We start from the raw sequence: 26,120 nt of genomic DNA on the forward strand, positions 1-26,120 counted from the left end.
ATCATCATGACACATCCATTGCATTTGGTAAGTACATCTCTGGGTATCTCTGCCCCTCATGGTCATTGGTCCACATCATGGCCCACACTCTCCCCCATTCCATCCAGTGAGCCCTGGGAGGATTTACAATGTCCGGTGATTGCCCCTGAAGCACCATCCAGGGCAGCTCCAAGTCCCAAAGGTGCCTCCACATCTCATCTCTTCCTGCCATTCCCCATACCCATCAGCCACCATGTCCACTTTTCCCACTCCAATGCCACCTTTTCTCTGTGGTCCTTGGATTGGTTGTGTCCATTGCACTTCTATGTCAAGAGGAGGCTCAGATTCCACATGGTTACTGGATGCAATCCTCCTGCTTTCAGTTGTAGGCACTATAGGCTCCATGGTGTGGTGGTTGTTCTTCTCCAACTCCATCTTAGCTGAGTGAGGTGAGTCCAATAAATCAGATTGTAGGAGCTGGAGTCTGTTGAGCCTCAGGGCCTGGCTATCATATTGTCAGTAAAAAGATTCAATCCCCTAAATATATCTTAAACCCCAATACCAACTACAATTCCAGTAAAGTAGCATGATAGTCTTATGAAAAGAGATCCTCTCTGGGTCCAGTTTCATCACGCAGAAACACCAGCTCCAAAGAAGGGCCATCTGACATGGCAGTGAACCCTATCTGCCATGACCATAGAACCCGTGGGTCCCTTTAGCCCTCAAAGGAACCAATACCTGGGGATTGTATCTACTTTATCTGTCTCTTAGACTCTGCTCAGTTGTGCATAAGGGCAATCCTGACAGCCTCCAGACTCTTTTTTTTTTAGAGACTCATAGCCATATAAACTCATTTCTCCTTTCTATTTCCCCCTTACATTAGATCAAGCAGCATTTTAAAATCATATTATTCTATGTACACAGGGATATTCTACTGATCCACATCGAACCTTCAATTCAAGGTCATTTTCCAGTTGCATTATCAGTTGTTAGTTGATAGCGATCCCTCGGTGCCAGGGAGGCTCATCCCCGGGTGTCATGTCCCATGCTGGGGGGAAGGCATTGCATTTAGATGCTGAGTTAGGCTTCGAGACTGGCCACATTTGAGTAACATGAAGGCTGTCAGGAGGAAATTCCCAGGCACAGTGCTGCTCTAGGCCTTGTTCTTATTTCAGGCATATAGGGTCACAAGCATAGTCATTAGTATCAGGGGCTCACTGTTGGACCCTCATTCCTTCTCGTTCCTTGCCGCTGCACTTGGGGGACTGCCGTTGCTCCCCTAGGGACCACGGCACAGCACCCCCGGCCAGGGACCCAGTACCCCCCCAGCTTTAGTTTTTAATTGTTGCCACTATGAGTATATCCAAACATTACCATGCACCCTGGACATATGCCCTGTATAGCTCCCTGTCAGCCATATATCCCCTGTCAATAGTATTCTATACCAGTATTCCACCGCTGCCATTGTTGGACCTCTCTGGGATCCAGAACTTCCTGAATATTGAAGCCCCAATATCATGTCAGGATCTCTTACTAGCAAAATGGGATATAGCGATGGGTTTAAAGGTTAGATATAGAATACATGTTGGAAAAATTCTACATCCTATCTTTTTCTTTTCCTTTTTTTTCCCCCCTAATTATTGAACTACTCTTCACAAGAGCCCTAGACCACAGCAATTCATGTATGCAATATACAGCACTCCCACACATCCACCACAAAACCTTTTCCCTTCCACAGCGATACTCTTACAACCTATTCACAACATATTTACTTAAAGTGATGTACAGAGTCTGAGACAATAGCTTTCAAACCAGGTGACATCTGTGCTTACACTGTGGTGCATACTTTAGGACACGCAGTTTTCTAACATTTTTAGTTATCCTATGTTTTACATTATGGTTTACATTATCATTCTGTCATCCCCCATATGTTTATGATGTAATATTACATATTTTATATCCATCCTTGTGTACTCTCACGAAACTCCTCTCTTACCCCACATTTACCTTGGTTTCACACATTTAACATCCATTTTCCCATCCCCTTGGTGCCCACAGTGACAGCCAACCTCCGTTTCCCGAGGAGCCACATCCAGAGATACTTGCAACAGTGTTCAGGTCCTAACTTGCTCAGCTGCCCCAATGCCCTGGGAGCCATCCCTTCTCTCGAGAGATACAGTTCCCTCTATTTGATGGCATTAGTCCTCCCCAGGATGTGGGTCCACCCCCACTCTCACTACTTGGGTCTCTACCCAATGGTATCACCCACTCTGGCAAAATGAGCATTCAGACATTCCCCAGGAGCCCGTCCCACATCGGACCATCCCTTCCGAGCATCCTAAACAGGTAACCCTCTTAATTATATTTTGATACGATTTTCTCAGCATTTTACTCTCAACCAACACCTGACACTCTCCTGTGTTCATATGCTACCACTCCCTCCCCCCACTTTTTGGGCAATATTACCCATCTGCCCATCCCCAGCCCCCCTCAAACCCGCAAAGCCCCACCCAAAGGCAACCCCTTGCCCCCATTTTATCTCTTCTTTGTGTTCATACTTACCGCCAGCTCATCATAAATTCCACCCCTGCAGACGTCAGCTCACATCCTTCCTCCACCCCCCGATTTCCTGTAAGCCTATCGTTCAGTCTCTAGCTCTCTGAGGCAGCTTGTTTATTTCATATCATTGAGGTCATGTAGTATTTGTCCTTCAATGCCTGGGTTGCTTCACTCAACATAAGGTTCTCAAGATTCATCCATGTTATCACGTGTGTTTGTAGTGTATTTGTTCTTAGAGCCGTGTAGTATTCCATTGTGTGTATATACCACATTTTATTGATCCACTTATCTGTTGATGGGCATTTGGGTTGATTCCAACTTTTGGCAATAGTGAACAATGCTGCTATGAACATTGGTGTACATATATCGGTTTGTGTCCTTGTTTTCAGTTCCACTGGGTATATACCCAGCAGTGGTATTGCTGGATCATATGGCAAATCTATGGTTAGCTTTTTGAGAAACCACCAAACTGTCCTCCAGAATGGTTGGATCCTTCTGCATTCCCACCAGCAGTGGATGAGTGTTCCCCTTTCTTCACATCCTCTCCAGCATTTGTATTCTTCTGTTTTTTTATAGCTGCCAATCTTATGGGAGTAAGATGGTATCTCATTGTAGTTTTGATTTGCATTTCTCTGATAGCTAGAGATTTGGAGCATTTTTTCATGTGCTTTTTAGCCATTTGTATTTCTTCTTTGGAGAAGTGTCTGTTTAAATCTTTTTCCCATTTTTTAAATGGGTTGTTTATCTTTTTATTTTCAAGATATATGAGTTCTTTATATATGCAAGTTATAAGTTTCTTATCAGATATATGGTTGCCAAATATTTTCTCCCACTGTGTGGGCTCCCTTTTTACTTTCTTAACAAACTCCTTTGAGGTGCAGAAGGCTTTAATTTTGAGGAAGTCCCATTTATCTATTAGTTCTTTTGCTGCTCGTGCTTTTGGTGTGATATTCATGAAGCCATTTCCTATTACAAGGTCCTGTAGATGTTTCCCTACACTGCTTTCCAAGGTTTTTATGGTCTTGGCTCTTATATTTAGGTCTTTGATCCATCTTGAGTTGATCTTTGTATAAGGTGTGAGATGGTAATCCTCTTTCATTCTTCTACATATGGCTATCCAGTTCTCCAGGCACCATTTGTTGAATAGGCCACTCTCTCCCAATTGAGAGGGTTTGGTGGCTTTATTGAATATTATATGGCTATATATGTGAGGTTCTATATCAGAGCTTTCAATTCGATTCCATTGGTCTGTGTGTCTCTCCTTATGCCAATACCATGCTGTTTTCACTACTGTAGCTTTGTAATATGTTTTGAAGTCAGGTAGTGTGATTCCTCCAATTTCGTTTTTCTTTTTCAGTATGTCTTTGGCTATTCGGGGTCTCTTTCCTTTCCAAATAAATTTCATAGTTAGTTTTTCTAGTTCCTTAAAGAAGGCTGTGTTGATTTATATTGGGATTGCATTGAATGTGTAGATCAGTTTTGGTAGGATAGACATCTTGATAATATTCAGTCTTCCTATCCATGAACAAGGAATATTCTTCCATTTATTTAGGTCTTCTTTGATTTCCTTGAACAGTCTTGTATAGTTCTCGGTGTATAAGTTTTTTACCTCTTTAGTTAAATTTATTCCTAAGTATTTGATTTTTTTATTTTCTATTGTGAATGGTATTTGTTTCTTGATTTCCTCCTGATCTTGCTCATTATTGGTGTACAGAAATGCTACTGATTTTTGCGCATTGATCTTATAACCTGCATCTTTACTAAACTCATTTATGAGTTCTAGAAGCTTTGTTGTAGATCTCTCAGGGTTTTCTATGTATAGGATCATGTCATCTGCAAATAATGAAATTTTGACTTCTTCCTTTCCAATTTGAATGCCTTTTATTTCTGGTTCTTGCCTCAGTGCTCGAGCAAGTACTTCTAAGACAATGTTAAATAGGAAGGGAGACAATGGGCATCCTTGTCTTGTTCCTGAGTTTAGAGGGAAGGATATTAGGATTTCTCCATTGTAAACAATGTTGGCTGTAGGTTTTTCGTATATACTCTTTATCATGTTCAAAAAATTTCCTTGTATTCCAATCTTTTGGAGTGTTTTTATCAAGAAAGGGTGCTGTATTTTGTCAAATGCTTTTTCTGCATCTATAGATATAATCATGTGATTTTTTTCCTTCAATCTGTTTATATGGTGTATTACGTTGTTTGATTTTCTTATGTTGAACCATCCTTGCATACCTGGAATAAATCCCACTTGGTCGTGGTGTATAATTCGTTTAATGTGTTGTTGAATACGGTTAGCAAGTATTTTGTTAAGTATTTTTGCATCTAGGTTCATTAGAGAAATTGGTCTGTAATTTTCCTTTTTTGTAGTGTCTTTGTTTGGCTTTGGTACTAGGGTAATGTTGGCGTCATAGAAGGAGTTCGGCAATGTTCCATCTGTTTCGATTTTTTGGAATAGTTTCAGCAGGATTGGTGTTAGTTCTTTCCGGAATGTTTTGTAGAATTCACCTGTGAAGCCGTCTGGCCCTGGGCTCTTCTTAGTTGGGAGATTTTTAACGACTGATTCTATCTCTCTGCTTGTGATTGGTTTGTTAAGATCATCAATTTCTTCTTTCGTCAATATGGGTTGCTTATGTGTTTCTAGGAATTTGTCCATTTCCTCTAAATTGTCATTTTTGTTGGAATATAGTTTTTCAAAGTATCCTCTTATGATAGTCTTTATTTCTGTGGGGTCAGTGGTGATATCGCCTTTCTCATTTCTTATTTTGTGTATTTGCATCTTCTCTCTTTTTTTCTTTGTTAGTCTCGCTAAAGGTTTGCCAATTTTGTTGATCTTCTCAAAAAACCAGCTCTTGGTCTTGTTTATCTTTTCAAGTGCTTTCTTATTTTCTATTTCATTTAGTTCTGCTCTTATCTTTGTTATTTCCTTCCTTCTTCTTCCTGTTGGGTTACTTTGTTGTTGTTTTTCTAATTCCTTCAAATGTGCAGTTAGTTCTTCAATTTTTGCTCTTTCTTCTTTTTTGATATATGAATTTATGGCTATAAATTTCCCTCTCAGTACTGCTTTTGCTGTATCCCATAAATTTTGGTATGTTGTGTTATCATTATTATTTGTTTCAAGGTAGTCATTGATTTCTTTTGAGATTTCCTCTTTGACCCACTGTTTTTCTAAGAGTGTGCTGTTTAATTTCCAAATCTTGGTGTGAAACCTGGGCCTCTGTCCCTTGCAAATTTCCAGCTTGACTCCACTGTGGTCAGAGATAATGTTTTGTATGATTTCAATCTTTCTGAATTCATTCAGCCTTTCTTTGTGGCCTAGCATATGGTCTATCTTGGAGAATGATCCATGTGCGCTTGAGAAAAATGTATATCCTGCTGTGTTTGGGTATAATGATCTATATATGTCTATTAGTTCCAGCTCCTCTAATAAACTGTTCAAATGTTTTGTTTCTTTAGTGATTCTCTTTTGAGATGTTCTGTCCAAGGTAGATAGTGGTGTATTAAAATCCCCCACTATGATTGTAGATGCATCTATTGTTTCAGTTAGTTTTTCTAGCGTTTGTCTCACGTACTTAGAGAGTCACCCTTGTTAGGAGCATAAATATTTATGATTGTTCGATCTTCTTGACCGATTTTCCCTTTCACTAAAATGTAGTATCCTTCTTTGTCTCTCACAATTGTTTCACATTTAAAGTCTATTTTGTCTGATATTAATATAGCTACTCCTGCCTTTTTTTGGTTATTGTCTGCTTGTATGATTGTTTTCCAGCCATTCACTTTCAATCTCCATGCGTCTCTGGGTCTAAGATGTGTCTCTTGTAGACAGCATACAGATGGGTCATATTTCCTTATCCAATGTCTCAGTCTGAATCTTTTGATAGGTGAGTTTAATCCGTTGACATTCAGTGTTATTACTTTCAAGGAATTATTTGTGTTAGCCATATTTTTATTGGATTTGTGTTTGTCATATTTTGTTTGTATTTTTTTCCCCCTTCTAGTTTGTCTTTTTTTGTTGCTCTTATACTCTCCTCCAACTCTGCCTGTCCTGTTTTTTCCTTTCTTCCTGCAGAACTCCCTTTAGAACTTCTTGAAGGGGAGGTTTCTTGTTGGTATACTCTTTCAGTTTCTGTTTATCTGCGAATATTTTGAACTCTCCATCATGTTTGAATGTTAGTTTAGCTGGAAATAGTATTCTTGGTTGGAAATTTTTTTCCTTTAGTACCTTGACTATATCATACCACTGCCTCCTTGCCTCCATGGTTTCAGATGAGAAACCAGCACTTAATCTTATGGAGCTTCCCTTGTATGTGATGGTTTTCTTTTCTCTTGCTGCTTTTAGGATTTTCTCTTTGTGTTGAGCATTGGATAATTTGATGAGTATATGTCTTGGGGTGGGCCTGTTGGGGTTTATGACCAGTGGAGTGCACTGTGCTTCTTAGATATGTATGTTTGTCTCTTTCAGTAGATTTGGGAAGTTTTCTGCCATTATTTCCTGCAACACTCCTTCTGACCCTTTTCCCTTCTCTTCTCCTTCTGGAATACCTATAATACGTATATTTGAGTGTTTTGCATTGTCATTCAGGTCCCTAAATCCTAGCTGGATTTTTTCTATCTTTTTATTGACCCCTTCTACTATCTGTTTGATTTCTGATGTACTGTCTTCCACATCACTAATTCTCTGCTCTGCCTCTTCTAGTCTGTTGATATTTGCTGCAAGTGTATTTTTGATTTCTTGAACTGTGGTGTTCATTCCAATCATGTCTGTTATGTTTTTGCGTATGTCTGCAATTTCCCCTCCCAGTGTTGTCTTCATGTTGTTAACCTCTTTCATTACTTCATCAAATTTGTTGGTCATAAATGTTCTGAGATCTTTCATTGCTTGTGCGAAGTTCTGCTCCCCTTCCTGATTTTTAGTTTGTTAATTGGATTCAGCCATGTTTTCCTGATTACTGATTTGGTTTTTCGATTTTTATTGCTTTCTGGTCATCCTTTTATCTTGACGGGTTTAATCAGTTCCTTAGCTTCTTTGTCTAGTCTTGGAGATTAATTAGCTGTTATTTTTGCATAAGTGTTATATCTTCTTTTTGTCACTTTGTTCTTCTTATTCTAATTTCTTGTTGCTGGTTAAGTTCACTTTAAAGGAAAGTATTAGTGCCGGGGAAAGGCAATTGTGTAAGCAAGGAAAAAGTGTAGAGTAGTATTGGTGATATATGTTAACAAAGCAAGAATATGAGATCTGGGAGGATGGAGGTTAGATTCATGTAGATTGTGTAGAGTTATAGCTGTAGATAGAATACCTATTATGAGGTAGATGACTGAATATGGGAGGAATATGGTATGAGCTACAAAGCTATTGTTTTCGTGAGAGAGGGAAAAAGAAAAGAAAGTTAATAGTTTCAAGAGTGGATACCAGACAGAAAACAAAACAAAGGTATTAGAAATTAAGAGTTAGACACTTTGTGGATCAAAGAACGGGAGGTGGGTGGTGGAATATAGGAGAGACAGTAGATGATAGCGGATATCAAGATGCAGGGGAAGGGGGATAGTGTAGGTAGCCTAAGTCAGTTCACACAGAAATGAGGCAGTGGAGGAAGGGAAAACCCAGCAAATGTGAGGTGTTCCCTGTAGCACCTATTGTATACTTGAATTAAAATAAAATAAGTGGAAAATGAAGGACAAGAGAGAGAGAGAAAACCAAAAAAGAAAAACTAATAATAATAAAGAAAAAAAGAAAGATGAGAAGAAAGGAAGAAAGAAAAAGAGGGTGGGCAAACGGTGGGGAACAGGTAGGGGGAAGAGAGATACAGGTATATACAAGCCACAATTGCAACACTATCTAAAACAACAACGAAAAAACCCCTAAATAACTGTATAAAAAAAGGACTTTGGGGGACACGCTGGGAGAAAAGACTAGGGGATAATGCAATATTAGCAATTAGGGCATCAAAAAGTGTAAAAAATAAGATAAAATGAAAATAAAAACAAAACAATATGAACCAATAAAGATAAAACACAAACGTTAAGGTCCAGGGCACTCAAGGACCCCAAGTAGACCCCAGGGCGTGATGGATTCAGGGGTGGAAAGTCTGAGACACTGAAGACTCAAGAGGTGTGAGTCTGGGGTGTGGACCACCAGAGTCCAGGGGACCCAGACCTGGCAACCTCAAATCTGGTCAACAGGAAGCTTAGGAGCCCCGCAGTGCAACACAGCCCTCAGGGATCCCCGTAGCTGGGTGCCAGCCCCATGGGGGAAGCCAGATACGCAAACTCTATATTTAATGTCTGAACCCTGCAATTCACCTACTCCTCAGGGTTTCAGCCTTTGGACAGCTCCCTCCCTGTGCTCCCACACAATGGTCACTTGAAGGTGCCTCTACACCACAGCCAGTTCAATGACCCAGATCCCAAACCCCACCGGGTGGGCTGGGCTTCAGCTGGAAACGCCAAAAACAGACTCCAAAACCGGAAGTCCCAAACTTCGCAAAATATTCCCCAATCGGCTTCTAGACGTGTCCCCCTCCCTCACTGCACTCTGCAACAATCTCCCAATTGTGTCCCCGTATTGCCAAAAATCCAATTCCATTGCAGATCAGCAGCCGGACCTGTGGGGATGGGGCTCCAGGCGGAAGTGCTACCACCCCTGTCCGCAACCAAAACGTCGCCCGCTTCACAATAAAACACCGTCTGTCTCCCCAAATTGATCTGCAAAGGAGTCCTGTCCCATCAACCCCTCACCAGCCCACCCAGGACCCACGAATTCCTCAGCACCGCAGAGCCTCCAGAAAAAGGAAAAAAAAAAAAAAAACCCTGGCGGCGGCGGCTCCCCGAGCTGCAGCAGCGCCCGATACCACGGCTCCGCCCACCCAAGGAGGGAACTTTCCGCGCCCAGCTGGGACCTCCATTTATATATTATAGACGTATCCTCTCTGTTACCTTCCCACCAAATCGACGTCCAGACACCTTCCAACCAGCAAAAATCCCCGAAACAGCGCGGTCCCAAAGAGCCTTCAACATTGCCCAGCCGCCCCCTGCAGAGACACTACCAGGCAAGTTCACTCAGTCACCATCTTGCCCCAACCCCAAAATGCTGTCTTTATCCTACCACTTTGGTTTTTTGTTTTTTGTTTTTAGTTTTAATAACCTCTGTAAAGCTGGAATATTTCCACTTCTTCATTTAGATGGAAAATTTATGATAGTAGGCATTAGAATAAACATTAAAGAGGTGGGGCAGAGCAGAATAGGAGAAATGTCTGAAAATAAGTTATTCCATTGACTATGTAAATCTATCCTGAATAAAGATTCTAGCCTATGAAATGTAATAGTCTTCCATTAGTGAATAGGTGGACATTTTAGAGGTTTGTAAAGTTCTATTGTCCATCTCTATTATTCTACATACTTTTCCCTGATCCTCCTTATTTTACCACCTTCCCCACTTATCTGTCTACAGTTTCTTCCCACAATGTGCCCATAGCACTCTCTTTTTTCCCTGAATGTTCAACCTTCATTGAAGACCTTCATTTTGTATTTCTATATTCCTCTTTGGTCAATGGCAAAAGACTTTTGTCCTAATAATATTAACTTTATGAAAATTTTATAGAAGTCTCAAGGTTCTCATCCAAAAAGGATCAGTTGAGACTTCATGTTTCAAACTTTTAGTGACAAATGAACTATTTAGCAATGTGCTTTTACTCTCTTTTTATTTCTGTTCTGAATAATTACAGCATAGTTCTATAAAACAAGTATAAGGAGATTGACAAACTTCAATATTTTGCATAGGTTTCTATGTATGTGAAAAATAATAATGGGACTAATGGGACTGCATTAGGCTTAAATGAGATAATACATAATAACGTGGAAGTTAATGATAAAATACAAACTCAATTTAAGGGGAAAAAGTGGAGGTAGTAGTGTAAAATATGGCATTATAAATTCAGTGGACAAAAATGCAGATGGGCATCAAAAACTCCTCAATCCAGGATATAAACCCAATCAGAATCCTTCTGTCTCTTAATTTTCTTCTTCTCTTCATTCTTCTCGTCTTTTAACTCCAACCAAGTTTCTTTGACTTCCATCATCCACAAGACAGGCTAAATAGCTACTGTCAAGAGTTTATAATTTATAATCTAGAACCACTAGCTCTAGTTCCAAAATCCCTAGGAAAGAATTTTGATTCATCAAACATGTGACAGGTACCCAATTGAAGAATACACAATTGTATCTATTTGGATAAGCACTATGGCTGAAGTGAATGATGTCATTATTTTTAACTCAATCATGGACAAGTGAGGAAATATGGTATGAGACCATTTCTAGAAAATACCAGGTGTATAAATATCATTACCCAGTTCAATAGAGGCTCCCAGCTTTCCAGTCATATAATCGTTGTTTCCCCAAATCAAGGTCCTCTCATAAATCTGCTAAAACTACTGTCATCCAGATTTGATAAATGGAACTCCTTTCTTCTGATCTATGTTCTCTGTGGTACTCATTATTCCCCTAGTGAGGTCTAGAACATGTACAGGTATAGCCCTTCAGAAGCTAATTTAACAACAGTCCAAATGTAAATGTATACAACTCCAACACATTCCACATACAAAGATATAAAGGAGGATAAAGACACCCCAAATTGGCTGTTGCTCCAGAGCATATGCTGAATAGTACTGTTCAATGAATGAAAACAAAGGAAATACTATTATAACAAGAGAAAATACAATGGGCATCTTTTGTTAACTCATTTCACCATTTGCCAAGTGATTTTACCAATAAACAAATTACTATCCTAGGTTTTTCCTACTGGGAGGAACTTTTTAGTTTTCATTTTCTTTCAGGGATACTTCTGAGATGAGCATTTAGAAGTATTTCCCCAACCACCACAACATGGAGCCTAGAGTGTCTACAACTGGAAGCGGGAGGAGTGCATCCAGTACCCATATGGAATCTAAGCCCTCACTTGACATAGATGTGCAATGGACACAACCAATCCAATGTCCACAGAGAAAATGTGGAATGGGTGTGGGAACGGTAGCCATGGTGGCTGCTGGGTGTGGGGAACGGGAGGAAGAGATGAGATGTGGAGGCGTTTTCGGGACGTGGAGTTGTCCTGGATAGTGCTTCACGGACAATTACGGGACATTATAGATCCCCCAGGGCCCACTGGATGGAACGTGAGAGAGTCTGGGCTATGATGTGGACCATTGACTATGGGGTGCAGTGATGCTCAGAGATGAACTTACCAGGTGCAATGGATGTGTCATGATGATGGGAGAGAGTGTTGCTGTGGGGGGAGTGGGGGGCGGGGGCGGTGGGGTTGAATGGGACCTCATATTTTTCATAATGTAATTTAAAAATAAATAAATAAATAAAAGATTAAAAAAAAAAGAAGTATTTCCCAGTTGCGGTTAGTAAAATCACATAAGGTCTGCTTCTTTTTGCTGTGGTTACTTGAACGCAGAGAATGCTTAATAGGTTAAAACCATTTAAGACCTTCTTCCCTAGGCTTAGATTTTCCCCTTCAACCTGTTTTTCTGGCAATGACAAAATTTTCAAAGTGAAGAAAGCTAAAAATTTTATTTTGGAGTTAGTCTTTTGCTAATACCTAAGGTGAAAAAAATTTTTAACTCATATATATATTTCAATTGGAGCCCTAACTTCATGGGTCTTCTTACTCTGCACAGAGTTCTGTCAAAGGTCACAAGTATTTTCTTCCCTGCAAGCTAATAAGAAAGTCTGCCACGGTTTCAGGGATTGCTGGGAGAAGTCAGGGACTTCTAGGTCAAAGACAAAGAGCAGCATCATATTAATAGCAACAGCCATAGCTAGAATATCAGCTATTCATGCTTGTTTCCCAAGCCCCAATTCCCACCAAATAATATGAAGAGGACTGTTAGAGGTTTACAATAATTAACAAGCTGTAGCTCAGTTTCCCCTGATATGCACTGGGGAAAGGCTAACCCCACCCACCATAAGCCTACATGTCCAAGGGCACTGCACTTCCCCACAGGTTAAATAAAGAAACCACATAGAGATAGGAGTAAACAGAAATGGATACCTTCCCTACCTGCATATCAGAGGGAGATAAAATTCCTGCACAACAAAGAAACATCTGCTCCTGCAGCATTCCAAGAAACCATAACTCCCTAACCCACTATCTTCTCAGTCACTCTCAGGGAAAGTTTTCATCTCCACGACTTCCTATTGGTCCCTGCACTTCACTTGGACCCTCAACCCCCTCCCACCAACTATCATTCCCCGGTCTAGGAAAGTTCTGCATAAATTCAAGTCCCCCCCACCCCCCCTTCCAGGAGTGGGATGAAGTCTCTCTTCAGACCTCTGCCATGCTGGTGGGGATGCTGAAGTCTCTTTTCAGGCTCCCTCCATTGGGAGAGCTACTCAGTAAATCTTTCTTTGTCTATAGTCATTTCAGTCTCTGTGTCCCAGTAAGCACTGTATTTTCTCCAACAAGGACCAAATAACATCTGCACATAAAGTGAATTCCCTGAGATCAGGGAATCCCTATCTTTTATAATAGACAGTAAGCATACCTGTCCTTTCCTCTGGAGGAAAATACTACCTTTATCTTGAAAAGTATCTGCAATGATTACAATCTTGTAAAGATAGTTAGGAACAAAAAGCAGTCAGTGTCCTGCCTGTAAGATAAGCAGAAATGCAAGAGATCCGGTGGAAATTGTTTCCCACCACTTTTCCCTTATTTCTCAGACTAGGTCTTCTGATTTGGAAGAAAAGTAGTAAGGCACAACATAAAAGTGGGAGCTATCCTTCTGTAGTCTGATATAGAATGTTTTTCCTGCTATAGGTTTTATTTTATATGAATGCAATTAACAATGGGAAGCAGTATCACTTTTAAAATTTTGGGAGGTTCCAATGGGAATGTCATTTTTGAGGCATTAGAAATGCTATTTTCAATATCTTTTTCCTAGTAGCAACCTGTGCAAGTGGTAAATACCCAGCTAATATAACAAGAGTTAGGGCAGGCTTCCATCTGAAGAACAGGAGCAAACATGAAGGTCATCTGCTTTCTGTGCAATGAGTAATAAAGTCCATTATCTGTGACCCAGAGGTCTCACATCTATGGCAAGCATCCAGGTAACTATTATCCAGCTTAAAAAAAAAAATTAATTTCCCTTTAGCTTTCACCTTTATCCAAAAGATTTATTTAGAAATGTATTATTTTGCTTCCAGTATTTGGAGGTATTCCAGATATCTTTCTGTTATCGATTTCTAATTTGTTCATACTCTGCACATAGGACATATTTTGTATTAATCAAATAATTTATAATTTATTGACTTCTTTGATAAACCAATACCCGATTTATCTGGTAGATGTACTGTATGTACTTGAAAAGAATGTTTAATCTGAAGTTTTGGAGTATAATATTCTATAAATGTTTAATTAGGTATAGTGGGTGATAGTTTTGTCAAATCTACATTACCTTTGTGATTTTCTGTCTTTTTGTACTGCATTTTTTGCAAGAGTTCATTACAGATCTCCAACTATAATCAAAGATTTGCCTATTTTCCCTTGAACTACTACAAGTTTTTGTATTATTTATTTTGAAGGCTTATTAATTGGCACATAAACAATTTTGGCCTTTGTGTCCTCTTTATGAATTTACTAATTTATCATTATGAAATGAATGTTTTTAAACCCTGATAATATCTTTTGATCTAAAATTTACTTATATTAATATAGCTAATCCAGCTTTCTTTTGAATAATGTTGCCCTGGTAATTATTTATGGTACTTTTACCTTAAACTTATTTGTGCCTTTAGATTTAAAGTGCATTTCATATAGACAGTCCATAGTTTGCTCCTGCTATTACCTGATCTGAAAATCTCTGCTCTAAATTGAGCTGTTTAGACTATCAGTTGCTAATTGACACAGTTAGGTTTAAATTTATCATCTTCCTATGTGTTTTGTATGTTCCGTCAAATCTTTATTCTCTCCTGGTTCTTCTTTTGCTACCTCTTTTGGATTATTTTTTAGGGCTCTATTTTCTCTGGTTTGTTAACTTATTAGCTTTAACTCTTTGAATTTATTAATTTATTTTAGCAGTTGTGTTAGGGTTCATAGTAAGACATCTAAGTTTTTCAGGGTTCTCTAAGGAAACAGAACAGATAGGAGATATCCATAAATATGAGATTTTTGTAAGAACTGTGTCATGTGACTGTGGGGATGGGCAAGTACGAAGTCCATTGGGCAGGCAGCAAGCTGAGAAATCTGATGACAGACAGTTTTTGTTGAAATGCCCAGGAAAAGCTGGCTGGCTGAAATCGAGATGGAAATCTTCTCCTCTGACTGCTAAAATAATCTCTACTCCTTTCAAAGCTTTCAACTGATTTGCCGACACTTCTCTCATTGTTGGAGGCAATCTCCTCAGTTGACTGTAGATGTTATCAGCCATAAATGCAATCAACTAACTGATGATTTAAGTCTCAGAAATGTCCTCAAAATAACAATCAGGCCAATGCTTGTTTGACCAAATAACTGGATACCAAAACCTGGCCAAGTTAACATATGAACTTAACCATCACAACACCTTTAACTTATCATGATCAATCTTCAAGTTATATTAAATTACTTCAATATAGTTTAATTATCTACAATAAAATATTGGCATTCCCACCCTCTCTAGTATTGCCAGCAGTTTTACCAAAATTGCTTTTACACAATCAGTCTAAATATCAACATATGAGAAAGGAAAATATACTTTTGGTATTTTTATTAAAATAATGTTGATCTTAGAGATTTCCAGGGATATTTGTACCACAATTTTGAAATCATTGACTTGAGGTATAATGCCACCTCCAAAGACTGGTCAAAAGCTGTCCACTGAGAGGTTTCAACCCATCAAGTATCAAGGGATTATTGACAACTATTTTTTCAACAAGAGATAACTGCAGTCTCAGAAAAGTTCCTAAAGCAATCCCTTCATCTAGTTTATTTTAAGGATCTATGTTTCATGGTTCAATGTGTAATACAATCAGATTGTCACAACTTTGACTAACTCTAATGGATTTTATCAACTCATATCTAAGATGCTGCATAGAGGGACGATCTTTCCAATACAAGAGAATCTATCACACCATAGCTCTCCAAGCAAAGAGATTATATTGGAGGAAACTATGAGAAGTCATGCTAACCTCAGGGATAGGTTTTCCACCACCTCTATATTGAATTTTGCTGACCCAGTGACCCTTTTATATTATAGATCATCCCCATTTAGGCAGCAGGACAGAAAAGAATTATAGGAAATACTGCACTTGATAATTTTAATTGATCTGTTATACCATTCATAAACCAAATATTCAGTTATTAAAGGTTTATCTCTGATAAATGTAAAGTATGCATTTCTATTGTATGATAGTGTGTGTTATTTGATTATAACTCATTCAATGTGCTTCCTGGTATTGATGGATGTCACAGGGAACCACTGAGTGGTACAACTCTTTGTTTATAATTTCAACACCTATTTTCAGTCAAGACCTCGCAATAGGGTAGTGGATACCCATTGTTGTAGGTTGCTTATATACCCCTCAAAATACATGTCCTTAATCTTGATCTACATCCCTATGGTTGTGAATCCATTGTATACAGGATCTCTTGAAGATGTTATTCTAGATAAGGTGTGGCCCAGCTGAATGAGATTGGGCCTTAGTCTGGATTACAGAAGAAATTTAGAGAGAGAGAGAGAGAGAGAGAGAGAGAGAGAGAGAGAGAGAGAGAGAGAGAGAGAGAGAGAGAGAGAGAGAGAGAGAGAAACATAGGAAGGAGTTGGAAGTTGGAACTAAAAGAAACCCAGAAGAGAAAAGAGAGGACATTGCCAAGGAACTCTGAGGATTGCTCACAGCCAGCACCAGGATGGGATAGACCTTGGAGAGAAATCATTGCCTTGATGATACCCCAAGTTTGGGCTTCCACTACATTCAAAATGATGATTCAATAAATTATTTAAGACAAGCTTTTGTGTGGTATTTATCATAGTAACCAGGAAACTAAGACACTCATGGACACTTTTATTGCTTATTTATTTCTCTTTGCCAGCTAGACTACACGATTTCCATTCCATTCTTAAACTTATTCCTATGTGGTAAGTAAACTCCAATTAGAACCCAGCCAGACCAGATATTTGGAAGTCCCTTGGTATCTTCACCTTTTGGATTCTCTGTGCTCAGTGCATGTGTGACAGGCTGCAGATGCCTAGGTGGTGGTCTGAGATTAAATGGCCACTCTGTATGCCTTATTGCATCATGTAATGGGGAATTAAGGAAAGGAGATATACATTATAAACTTAACTTTGGATGTCTGTACAAACTTTGGTATAAAATAGGGCTTTAAATTTTTTAATTATGAGGTTGTGATTATACTCCAGAAACATTCATGACACAAATGTACTTCTGAACCAATTCCCTTCCTAGAGTTGAGAGTTGAAAGAAAACTAAATGAAAGCTGAGGATCCAATATATGCTGAAGAGGGAAATAGTATCCTTGGAAGAGGAATGTTTTCCAAGGTGCAAGAATCCAGCTCTGGTACTGGCAAACATTATCACATATTATTGAAATTGTCTGATGTAAAAAGTGAAATAATCTCAGGGAGAATGCTCAGTTTTTGAGGTAAAAAATCCTAATATGTACAGGTAACAAGCAATGGAAGCTTTGTCCATTTAGTTATTTACCTTAAGGTTGGTCAGTATTCTAAATAGGCCACCTCCCCTATGGCTAGTTAGTGCCCACATGAATGCAGCACTCAGTGGAACTGGCTTGAACGAGAATATCCCTCTTAAGATAGTCAAGGGGTCCATTACAAAATTGAAGTGAATACTTCATCCCAAAGCAAACAATAACCAAATGAGAACATGCAACAGCCTAGTTCCTCTGAAGGCTATTAAAAAGTAGACCTTTATTGAGAAACACAAGTTAAGGATAGAGACAGTTTTAGCATAATGATAGCATTGGCAAATTAATTCCTTAACAGTTCAAATTCTCTAAATAAGATGTCTATAGCTATAATCACAGCTACAGCTATATCAATAGTTACAGCAATATCTATATCTTAGAGTGACTCTCTCTACCAAATAAAAAGCAAATGCCAACTAGGAACAGATCACCTTGATGATTCTATTCTCTCCAACATCATGATCAAAATTCTCCTCTACTTAACATAGGGAAGTTAAAATAGGGGGAAAAAAAACAACAACTATGGTGGGGAATAATGAGAAGAACTGGATGGACAATTAACAAAAAGAGTACCATTTTAGAGTCAAGAGTACATGGGGAGGTGAACTTTGAAAAAGAGCAGGCAAGGCCTCACTGCTAGCTGTGGAAATATACATATATGAATACTATTAATGTGTTTGGGTAATAATTTTCTCCTGTGTGAAAAATGCGAGTTAGCTGGAGTACACACATGGCCTGACTTCACAGTTCTCTACCCCATTCCCTCCTGGAATTGTATTTGCTACTCTATCATTTATCCTGAAATAAGAAACTGTAAAATTATTGCACTGTTGTATGTGTGTCTGCCAGTAATGATGGTGTATTTATGCACCTTGTAAAGGCCCCCACCTGAAGAATGATATAAGGCTGAAATATAGTGCAGCACTATGTTAATGTGGCCGAGGGTACTTTTGTTCTTTACAAAGGAATTAAGCTGTTCCTTAAGGCGTTATCCAGCAGGGCTGTATCTACTCAGAAGGATCAGAGTTTTCAAATTTGCCTAAAGATCCTCTATAAGCTAATGTGTGTGTGCATGCACAGGTGAATTCTCATATTCATGTATGCGTGTGCATACACATACTTTCCTTTGAGTGGTATAGGGAAGAGGAAAGATTTAAACCCCTTTATCCTGAGGTTCTGACTTAGGACCAGTACAAATACATGACTCCTTTGTAACTTGAAACTGGGTGATGAAAATCGCATGTGGAGATCACCATAACACCTGGTTTTTATGGTTGCCTTGTAAGCCTCCTCCCCACTGCCACTAAGGTAAGCCTCTGAACCCCTGAAGGAACACACACATATATATTTCATTTGTTTTAGAAAATGAATCTCACATTTATCTATAACTTTTCTAATGTTACAAATTAAAGTTGGGGATAGGAGAATGGTGAAAACAAAGCATTTCTCTATTTTTGTATCTATAATTCCTCCTGCAACTTTAAACTGTAAGCTGTCTTGAGATCAAGGTTATTAAACAAATAAAATTTACCTAAATCTACAAATGATTGTTGAAACCAAACAGCATGTGAATAAGTTTTGAAAAATACAGCTTGTATGTAGTAGGTTACTACTCTGAACTGACTTTCAGACTTACTGCTAGCCACAAAATATTTTGACTAAATTGAATATTAGCTCATCAATTTTTAAATATAATGTATTTGTTTATCCACTCTAAGAACACCATCTTTTCCCTTTCCTGATTTTTCTTATCCTACGACATTCCAAATTGAGAAACAGGTACTAAGGTGATGCCATATCTGATTTTTAAAATTACAATGAAATGTAAGAACTTATTTCATGCTCTTCTCCTTGCACATGGACATGCCTCCGGGTCTTGAAATAATTTGCTTGGATTTTGAAGTAAGCATAGAATGAGATCCTCTGGAGAATAACTAAAATTAGGATAGTAGTATTACCACCATAAGGATATAGATGTTTTCACTGGAAAGCTCTTTATTTCAATTTACCTTGTAAAATGGTATTTAATATATGTTTGCCTAGTTATGTTTTTGTGTATCAGAAATAGAGCCACACAAAACATTTGAAAGTACAAAGAGTGACTCCACTTTGATTCCAAGGTTAAATCTACAGCCTACAGAATATGAATATTCAATCTAGTTAATACAGTCAACATAAATGAATCTAACTGTGCATCAGATTTTCTAGGAAAAATTATGCTTAACAGGAATTTTTATTATTTGGATATTACAAAATCTCAATTACCATATTCACTTTTTGTAAATAAAATAAACATATATAAAGATATGTTAGAAATTTTGGGTTAAACTATTTTAAATTTATAGCTTCTATGTAATTGTCATGCTAGCTTAAAAGTACTGCCTATGACATGTCACTGATGATGAAATTTTCTGTTTATTTATTTACTTTTTAATTTTTTTAACAAATCAATTTTATTGATACATATTAATACCATAAATACATCAAAGGTGTACAATGGTATTTGGTATAAATCACATAGTTCTGCATTCATCAATTAATCATTTTAGAGAATTTTCATTATTACAATAATAATAATGGGGAAACCGACTTGGCCCAGTGGTTAGGGCGTCCGTCTACCACATGGGAGGTCCACAGTTCAAAGCCCGGGCCTCCTTGACCCGTGTGGAGCTGGCCCATGCGCAGTGCTGATGCTCACAAGGAGTACCGCGCCACGCAGGGGTGTCCCCCGCGTGTCGGAGCCCCACGCGCAAGGAGTGCACCTGGTAAGGAGAGCCGCCCAGCGGGAAAGAGAGTGCAGCCTGCCCAGGAATGGCGCCGCCCACACTTCCCGTGCAGCTGACGACAACAGAAGTGGACAAAGAAATAAGACGCAGCAAATAGACACAGAGAACAGACAACCAGCGGGGGAAGGGGGGAAATTAAATAAATAAAGAAATAAATCTTTAAAAAATAATAATAATAATGATAATAACAATAATAAACAGAAAAACAAAAGCTCATCACCTCTCAGTCTTTCTGTGCTTTCCCTGCCATACATAGCTACTGTTCTGTTTCTGTCTCTCTAGTTTATTTATACTTATATTTTGAAAAGTCTTTTATATATATGCAATATTACCCATATTCATATTTCACATGAGGTTTCACTATGTTATACAATTCCATGCCACATTTTTTAGCTTTCCTTCCAGCAATATACATGACTTTAGACTTTCCTTTTCAACCACTATCATACCTATATAATATTCTCCTAGGTACAAACACTATCATGTGTTTTCAACATTTCTATTAATTTCCAAAGATTTACAAACAAGATTTTCACCAGTTCTATACAGATTAAGCTTCAGCTTTCCATTCTCTACCTTCATTCTATTTAATGGTGATCTATATTCTAATTATCAACTACATGAGTTTAAACAATATATTTAGTTCATAGTAGAACAATCATAGGTATTTGTCCTTTTGTGTCTGGCTTGCATCACTTGACATGTTCTCCAGGTCCATTCATGTTGTTCAGGCTTCACAGCTTCATTTCTTCTTACAGTTTCAGAATATTCCATCTTGTGTGTACACCAGTTTGTTTATCCATTGATTGGTTGATGGACACTTGGGTTGCTTTTATCTTTTGGCAATTATGAATAACACCATTATAAACATTGGTGTGCAGATGTCTGTTCATATCACAGCTCTCAGTTCTACTGGGTCATATGGTAAGTGTATATTCAACTTCCTTAGGAACTGCCGAACAGTACCCCACTAAGTCTGTTCCATTCTTCATTCCCAACAATAGTGAATAAACATTCTTATCTTTCCACATCCTCTTCAAAACTTATAGTTTTCTGACGTTTTAATAGTGGTCATCCTAATAAGTGTGAAATGATATCTCATTGTAGTTTGATTTACATCTCCCTAATCACTAGTGATAGGGAACATTTTTTTCATGTGTTTTTTTTTTTTTTGCCATTTGTGTTTCTGCTTTGCACAAATATCTATTCAAGACTTTTGCCCTTTTTAATTTTAATTTTTGTCTTTTTTTTAAAGATACACAGATCACAAAAAGAATGTTACATTAAAAAATATAAGAGGTTCCTATGTATTCCACATCCCAACCGCCCCCCCACTCCCCCCACATCATCAACCTTTTTCATCATTGTGGCACATTCATTGCATTTGGTGAATACATTTTGGAGCACTGCTACACTGCATGGATTATAGTTTACATTGTAGTTTATACTCTCCCCCATTGGGTAGTTTGTCTTTTTATTGTTAAGTTGTAGTATCTCTTCACATATCATGAATATTAAACCTTTATCAGATATGTGGCTGCCAATATTTCCTCCCATTAAGTTGGCTACCTTTTCACCCTTTTGACAAAGTCCTTTGAGGTGCAAAAGTTTTTAAATTTTGAGAAGCTCACATTTATCTAATTTTTCTTTTGTCACTCATGTAAGTTTTAAGAAACTACATCTACCACAAGATCTTGAATATAATTTCCAAATTTTCTTCTAGGAGTTTTATGGTTATAGCTTTTATATTTTATGTTTCAGTCCTTTATCCATTTTGAGTTAATTTTTGTATAAAATGTGATGTAGGGATTCTCTTTCTTTTTTTGGGATATGGGTAAACATTTCTCCTGGGAATATCTGTTGAATAGACTGTTCTGGCCCAGCTGGGTGGGGTTAACAGTCTGGTCAAAAACCACTTGACTCTAGATGTGAAGGCATTATTTTCAATTCTGTTCCATTGGTCAATATGTCTTTATGCCACTACCATGCTTTTTTTTTTTTTTACCACTGAGGCTAACTAACTTGCTTTAAGGTCAGGAAGTTAAGAGTCCTCCAACTTCATTCCTTTTAGAGATAAATTTGGCTATTCAGGGCCCTGTACCCTTCCAAATAAATTTGATTATTGTCTTTTCCATTTCTGCTAAGGGCTATTGATATTTATTGGGATTGTGTTGAACCTGTACATCAATTTGGTAGACTTGACATCTTAATGATATTTAGTCTTCCAGTTCATGAACACGGAATGCCCTTCTATTTATTTAAAATTTCTTTGGTTTCTTTTAGTAATTTTTTTTTCTAGATTTCTGAGTAGTTGGGTAGCTTTATTCCTAAAGTTTATTTGATTCTTTTAATTGCTGTTATCAATGAATTTTCCCTGATTTCCTCCTCAGATTGCTCATCAGTAGTATATAGAAACTCTATTGATTTCTCCATATTAATCTTATCTCCTGCCACTTTGCTGAACTGGGCTATATTCAGCAAATACAGACTATGTTCTAGTCTATATTGTCTAGTTAATTTTTGGCATACTGTTCTTTGTGTCTTCTTATAATCTCTCTTATTTTTGTGGGGTTAGTGGTAATGCCCTCCCTCTAATTACCAATTTTATTTATTTGCATCTTCTCCCCTTTTTCTGTTGTTCAATCCAGCTAAAGATTTGTTGACTTTATTGATCTTCTCAAAGAACCAACTTTGGTTTTTTTTGTCTGCTTTTTTTTTGTTTCTTTGTCCGCTTCTGTTGTCGTCAGCGGCACAGGAAGTGTGGGCAGCGCCATTCCTGGGCAGGCTGCACTTTCTTTTCACGCTGGGCGGCTCTCCTCACGGGCGCACTCCCTGCGCGTGGGGGCTCCCCCACACAGGGGACACCCTTGCGTGGCACGGCACTCCTTGCGCACATCAGCACTGCGCATGGCCAGCTCCACACGGGTCGAGGAGGCCCGGGGTTTGAACCGCGGACCTCCCATATGGTAGATGGACGCCCTAACCACTGGGCCAAAGTCCGTTTCCCCCAACTTTGGTTTTGTTGATTCATTCTTTTTTTTTTTTTTTGTCCTAGATTTCATTTATTTGGGCTCTGATTTTGCTATTTCTTTCCTTCTGCTGGTTTGGGATTAGTTTGCTATCCTTTTTCTAGCTCTTCCAAGTGTGCAGTTAAACCTTTAATTTATCTCTTTCTTCTTTTGTAATGTACACATTAAGGACTATAAATTTGCCTCTCAGTATTGCACTTGTAGTGTCTCATAGCTTCACAGTTGTTGTTTTCTTTTTTTAGGAGGTACCAGAGATTGAACCCAGGACTTTGTACAAGGGATGCAAGTACTCAACCACTTGAGGTACATTCATCCCCTCCCATATATTGAATTTTCATTTTCATCCATCTCAAGATATTTACTGAATTCCCTTTAAATTTCTTCTTTGATTCATTGATTATTTAAGAGTGTGTTTTTTAGTCTCCATATATTTAAGAACTTTCCATTTTTTCCATGCATTATTGATTTCCAGCTTCATTCCATGACACTCAGAGAAGTGTTTTTGTATAATTTCAGTCTTTTTAAAATTACTCAAACCTGTCTTGTTACCCAACATATGGTTTCTCCTTGAGAAGGATCCATGAACTCTTGAAAAGAATACGTATCCTGTTTTGAGTACAATTCTCTATAGATGTCTGTTAGGTCTAGTTCATTTATGAAATTATTCAAGCTCTCTGTTGCTTAATTATCCACTGTCCAGATAGTGTATCCAATTCTGAGAGTGATGTATTAAAGTCTCCAGTTATGTAGAGACATCTATTTCCTCCAGTTTTACTAGTGAGCACCTCACATATCTTAGGGTACCCAGGTTAGGTGCATAAATATTTATTACAGTTATTTCTTCTTGGTGTGCTACCCTTTTCTTAGTCTATAATGACATTCTTCACCCTGTATAACAGTTTTGCATTGAAAATATATTTTGTCCAATATTAATTTATATTGCTTTTCCATCTCTTTTTTCATTATTCTTTACATGGAATACCTTTTTCCAAACTTTCCTTTGTTTTTTTTAGGCAAGCAAGCAAAGAATTTATTAAGAAACAAGAGAAGAGATAAGTACTCAATCTGAGACATGGATTACAGGCATGGTACAGATGCGTTGCACACATAGTTCCCTAGATTAGCACTTTTAAGACCTTGCTTCCTCCCCTTTCCTTATATTAGCAAAGGGTCTCTGTTCAGATTGGTTACCCAACCTCTCACTTTGAACCTGGTTGCTTCCTTATGTCTGAGGTGAGTCTTCTGTTGACAGCATAGATGGTTCTTTTTTTTTATCCAATCTATTGGTCCATATCTTTTGATTGGGGATCTCAATTCATTAACATTCAATTTTATTACTGTAAATACTTTATTTCATCCATTTCATCCTTCAGCTTTCAATTTTCATATCTTATTATCATCAGGCTTTTTACCCTTTAATTTGTCCTTCCTAATAATAATTATGTTCATTTCTATACTCTTTTCCAAGCCTCTGAACCTTGTTTTTTCCTTCAGACTGCAGTACTACCATTAGTATCTCTTATATCTTTTGGTAACATACTCTCACAGTTTTTGTTTGTATGTTAAGAGTATAAAGTCACCCTCATATTTGAAGGATGGTTTTGCCAGATACAGAATTCTTGACAGGCAAGTTTTCTCTTTCAGTACCTTAAATACATCATACCATTTTCTTCTTGCATCCATGGTTTTTAATGAGAGGTCTGTACTTAATCTTACTGAGTGTGGGGAGCCGCCTGGAGCTACGTGCATTTGCGGTCTTCAGCAACATGGCGGTTTTCGTAAGTACGCCTACTCCACCCCTGTGCTTCCGCCTTCTTCTTCCCCTTTCTCCAGTTTCCCAGGCCTTTTTTGTGGGTGTGTCCTGTGGCTGGTATGGGTTGAGTAATGCCTGTTTCAAGCTTTCCTAAGCCTTTTTCTGGCTTAAATCCCTGGGAAAGCATTTGAGCTGAGACTATATCATTGGGGCTACCCATACAGAGTCCCATTTGGGCAAGTAATTCTCATCCCCACAGATTGACAGGGAGCCCTTGGAGGACATAGGGTTGTATAGTTCCTTGATTTCCCTCCCTATCTTTCCAAGTCAAGAGTTTGGAACTTCTTTCAGGGTTTCGGGTTTGCCCAATGCCCTGTAAGTTGGTTAAGGAGGGAGAAAGGGGCCAGGTGGATGGCCAATCAGCCTTTTTTTAAGATGGTAATGTCTGCCCCTGTATCTATTAGGCCTTCGAATTGTTTACTGTCAAGCCAAAGAGACATAGTAGGTTTGTGGGTGGTGATGGGGTGTACCCAGTATGCATCAGAGGAGCCGAATGCTCTATCCCTGCGGTCACTATCAATGGCAGTGTTGTTGGTGGGTATTAGGGGGAGTATTAATAGTTGAGTGACCTGCTGTCCGGCAGGGAAGGAAATAATGCTTTTTGGAGCAGAAGCCATAATTTTTATTTCTCCGGTGAAATCACTATCCACAACTCCAGGGGAAATGTGGAGGCTACTAATAAGGGAGCTACCTCGCCCAATGATGAGGCCAAAAGTGCCTTTTGGTAGTGGGCCAAACACGCCTGTAGGCAGGGCTTGAACTCCCATAGGTGGTGTTAGTACTGTGTGGGAGGAGGTACAGAGGTCCAATCCTGTGCTCCCTGAGGTGGCTCTACAGAGGTTGGAAATGGATTGCAGCTGGGGGGAACAAAGCTGATTGCCCCATAAGCCTGATTGTTTGTCGGGGCCTGGGCTGGCCCCTCCTCCCATTTCCCTGATAAGGAGGGAGTGGGCGACCTGAAGAATTGGTTCTTGATTTGCATTTGTTAGCCCAGTGTCTGCCCCTGAGGCAACAGGAGGCAGGAGTTGGGAAGGGGGTATGGCTTTTGGCTAGCAGGGGGGCGGCGATGACAATCTCTGGCTAGATGACCAGGGTTGCCACAAGAGAAGCAGGCCCTAGGTGCACGGGGCACCAGGGAGGGAAGCACTTCTCTCAAGGTCACGGCGAAGGCTTGGGCCTGTTCAGAGGTGGCCTCCCTTATGGCGGCAGCTATAGCCAGGCCCTGCTGCTTTGTGGGGCCTATATCTGAGCAAAGCTTAATG

At 38.8% G+C, this 26,120-nt stretch overlaps 1 protein-coding gene across 1 annotated transcript in view; it reads right to left on the reverse strand.

The window, feature by feature from the left end:
• The window catches only part of LOC101426461 (SH2B adapter protein 1-like), a 68,101-nt gene extending 42,314 nt beyond the window's left edge, over positions 1–25,787 (reverse strand). The window contains 1 exon segment of the mRNA XM_071218375.1: positions 25,329–25,787. Coding sequence (XP_071074476.1) covers positions 25,329–25,787 — 459 coding nt within the window.
• Positions 25,788–26,120: the final 333 nt, after the last annotated feature.

The sequence above is a fragment of the Dasypus novemcinctus genome, chromosome 11 (genome assembly GCF_030445035.2).
Source record: "Dasypus novemcinctus isolate mDasNov1 chromosome 11, mDasNov1.1.hap2, whole genome shotgun sequence".
NCBI classification, from domain to species: Eukaryota; Metazoa; Chordata; class Mammalia; order Cingulata; family Dasypodidae; genus Dasypus; species Dasypus novemcinctus.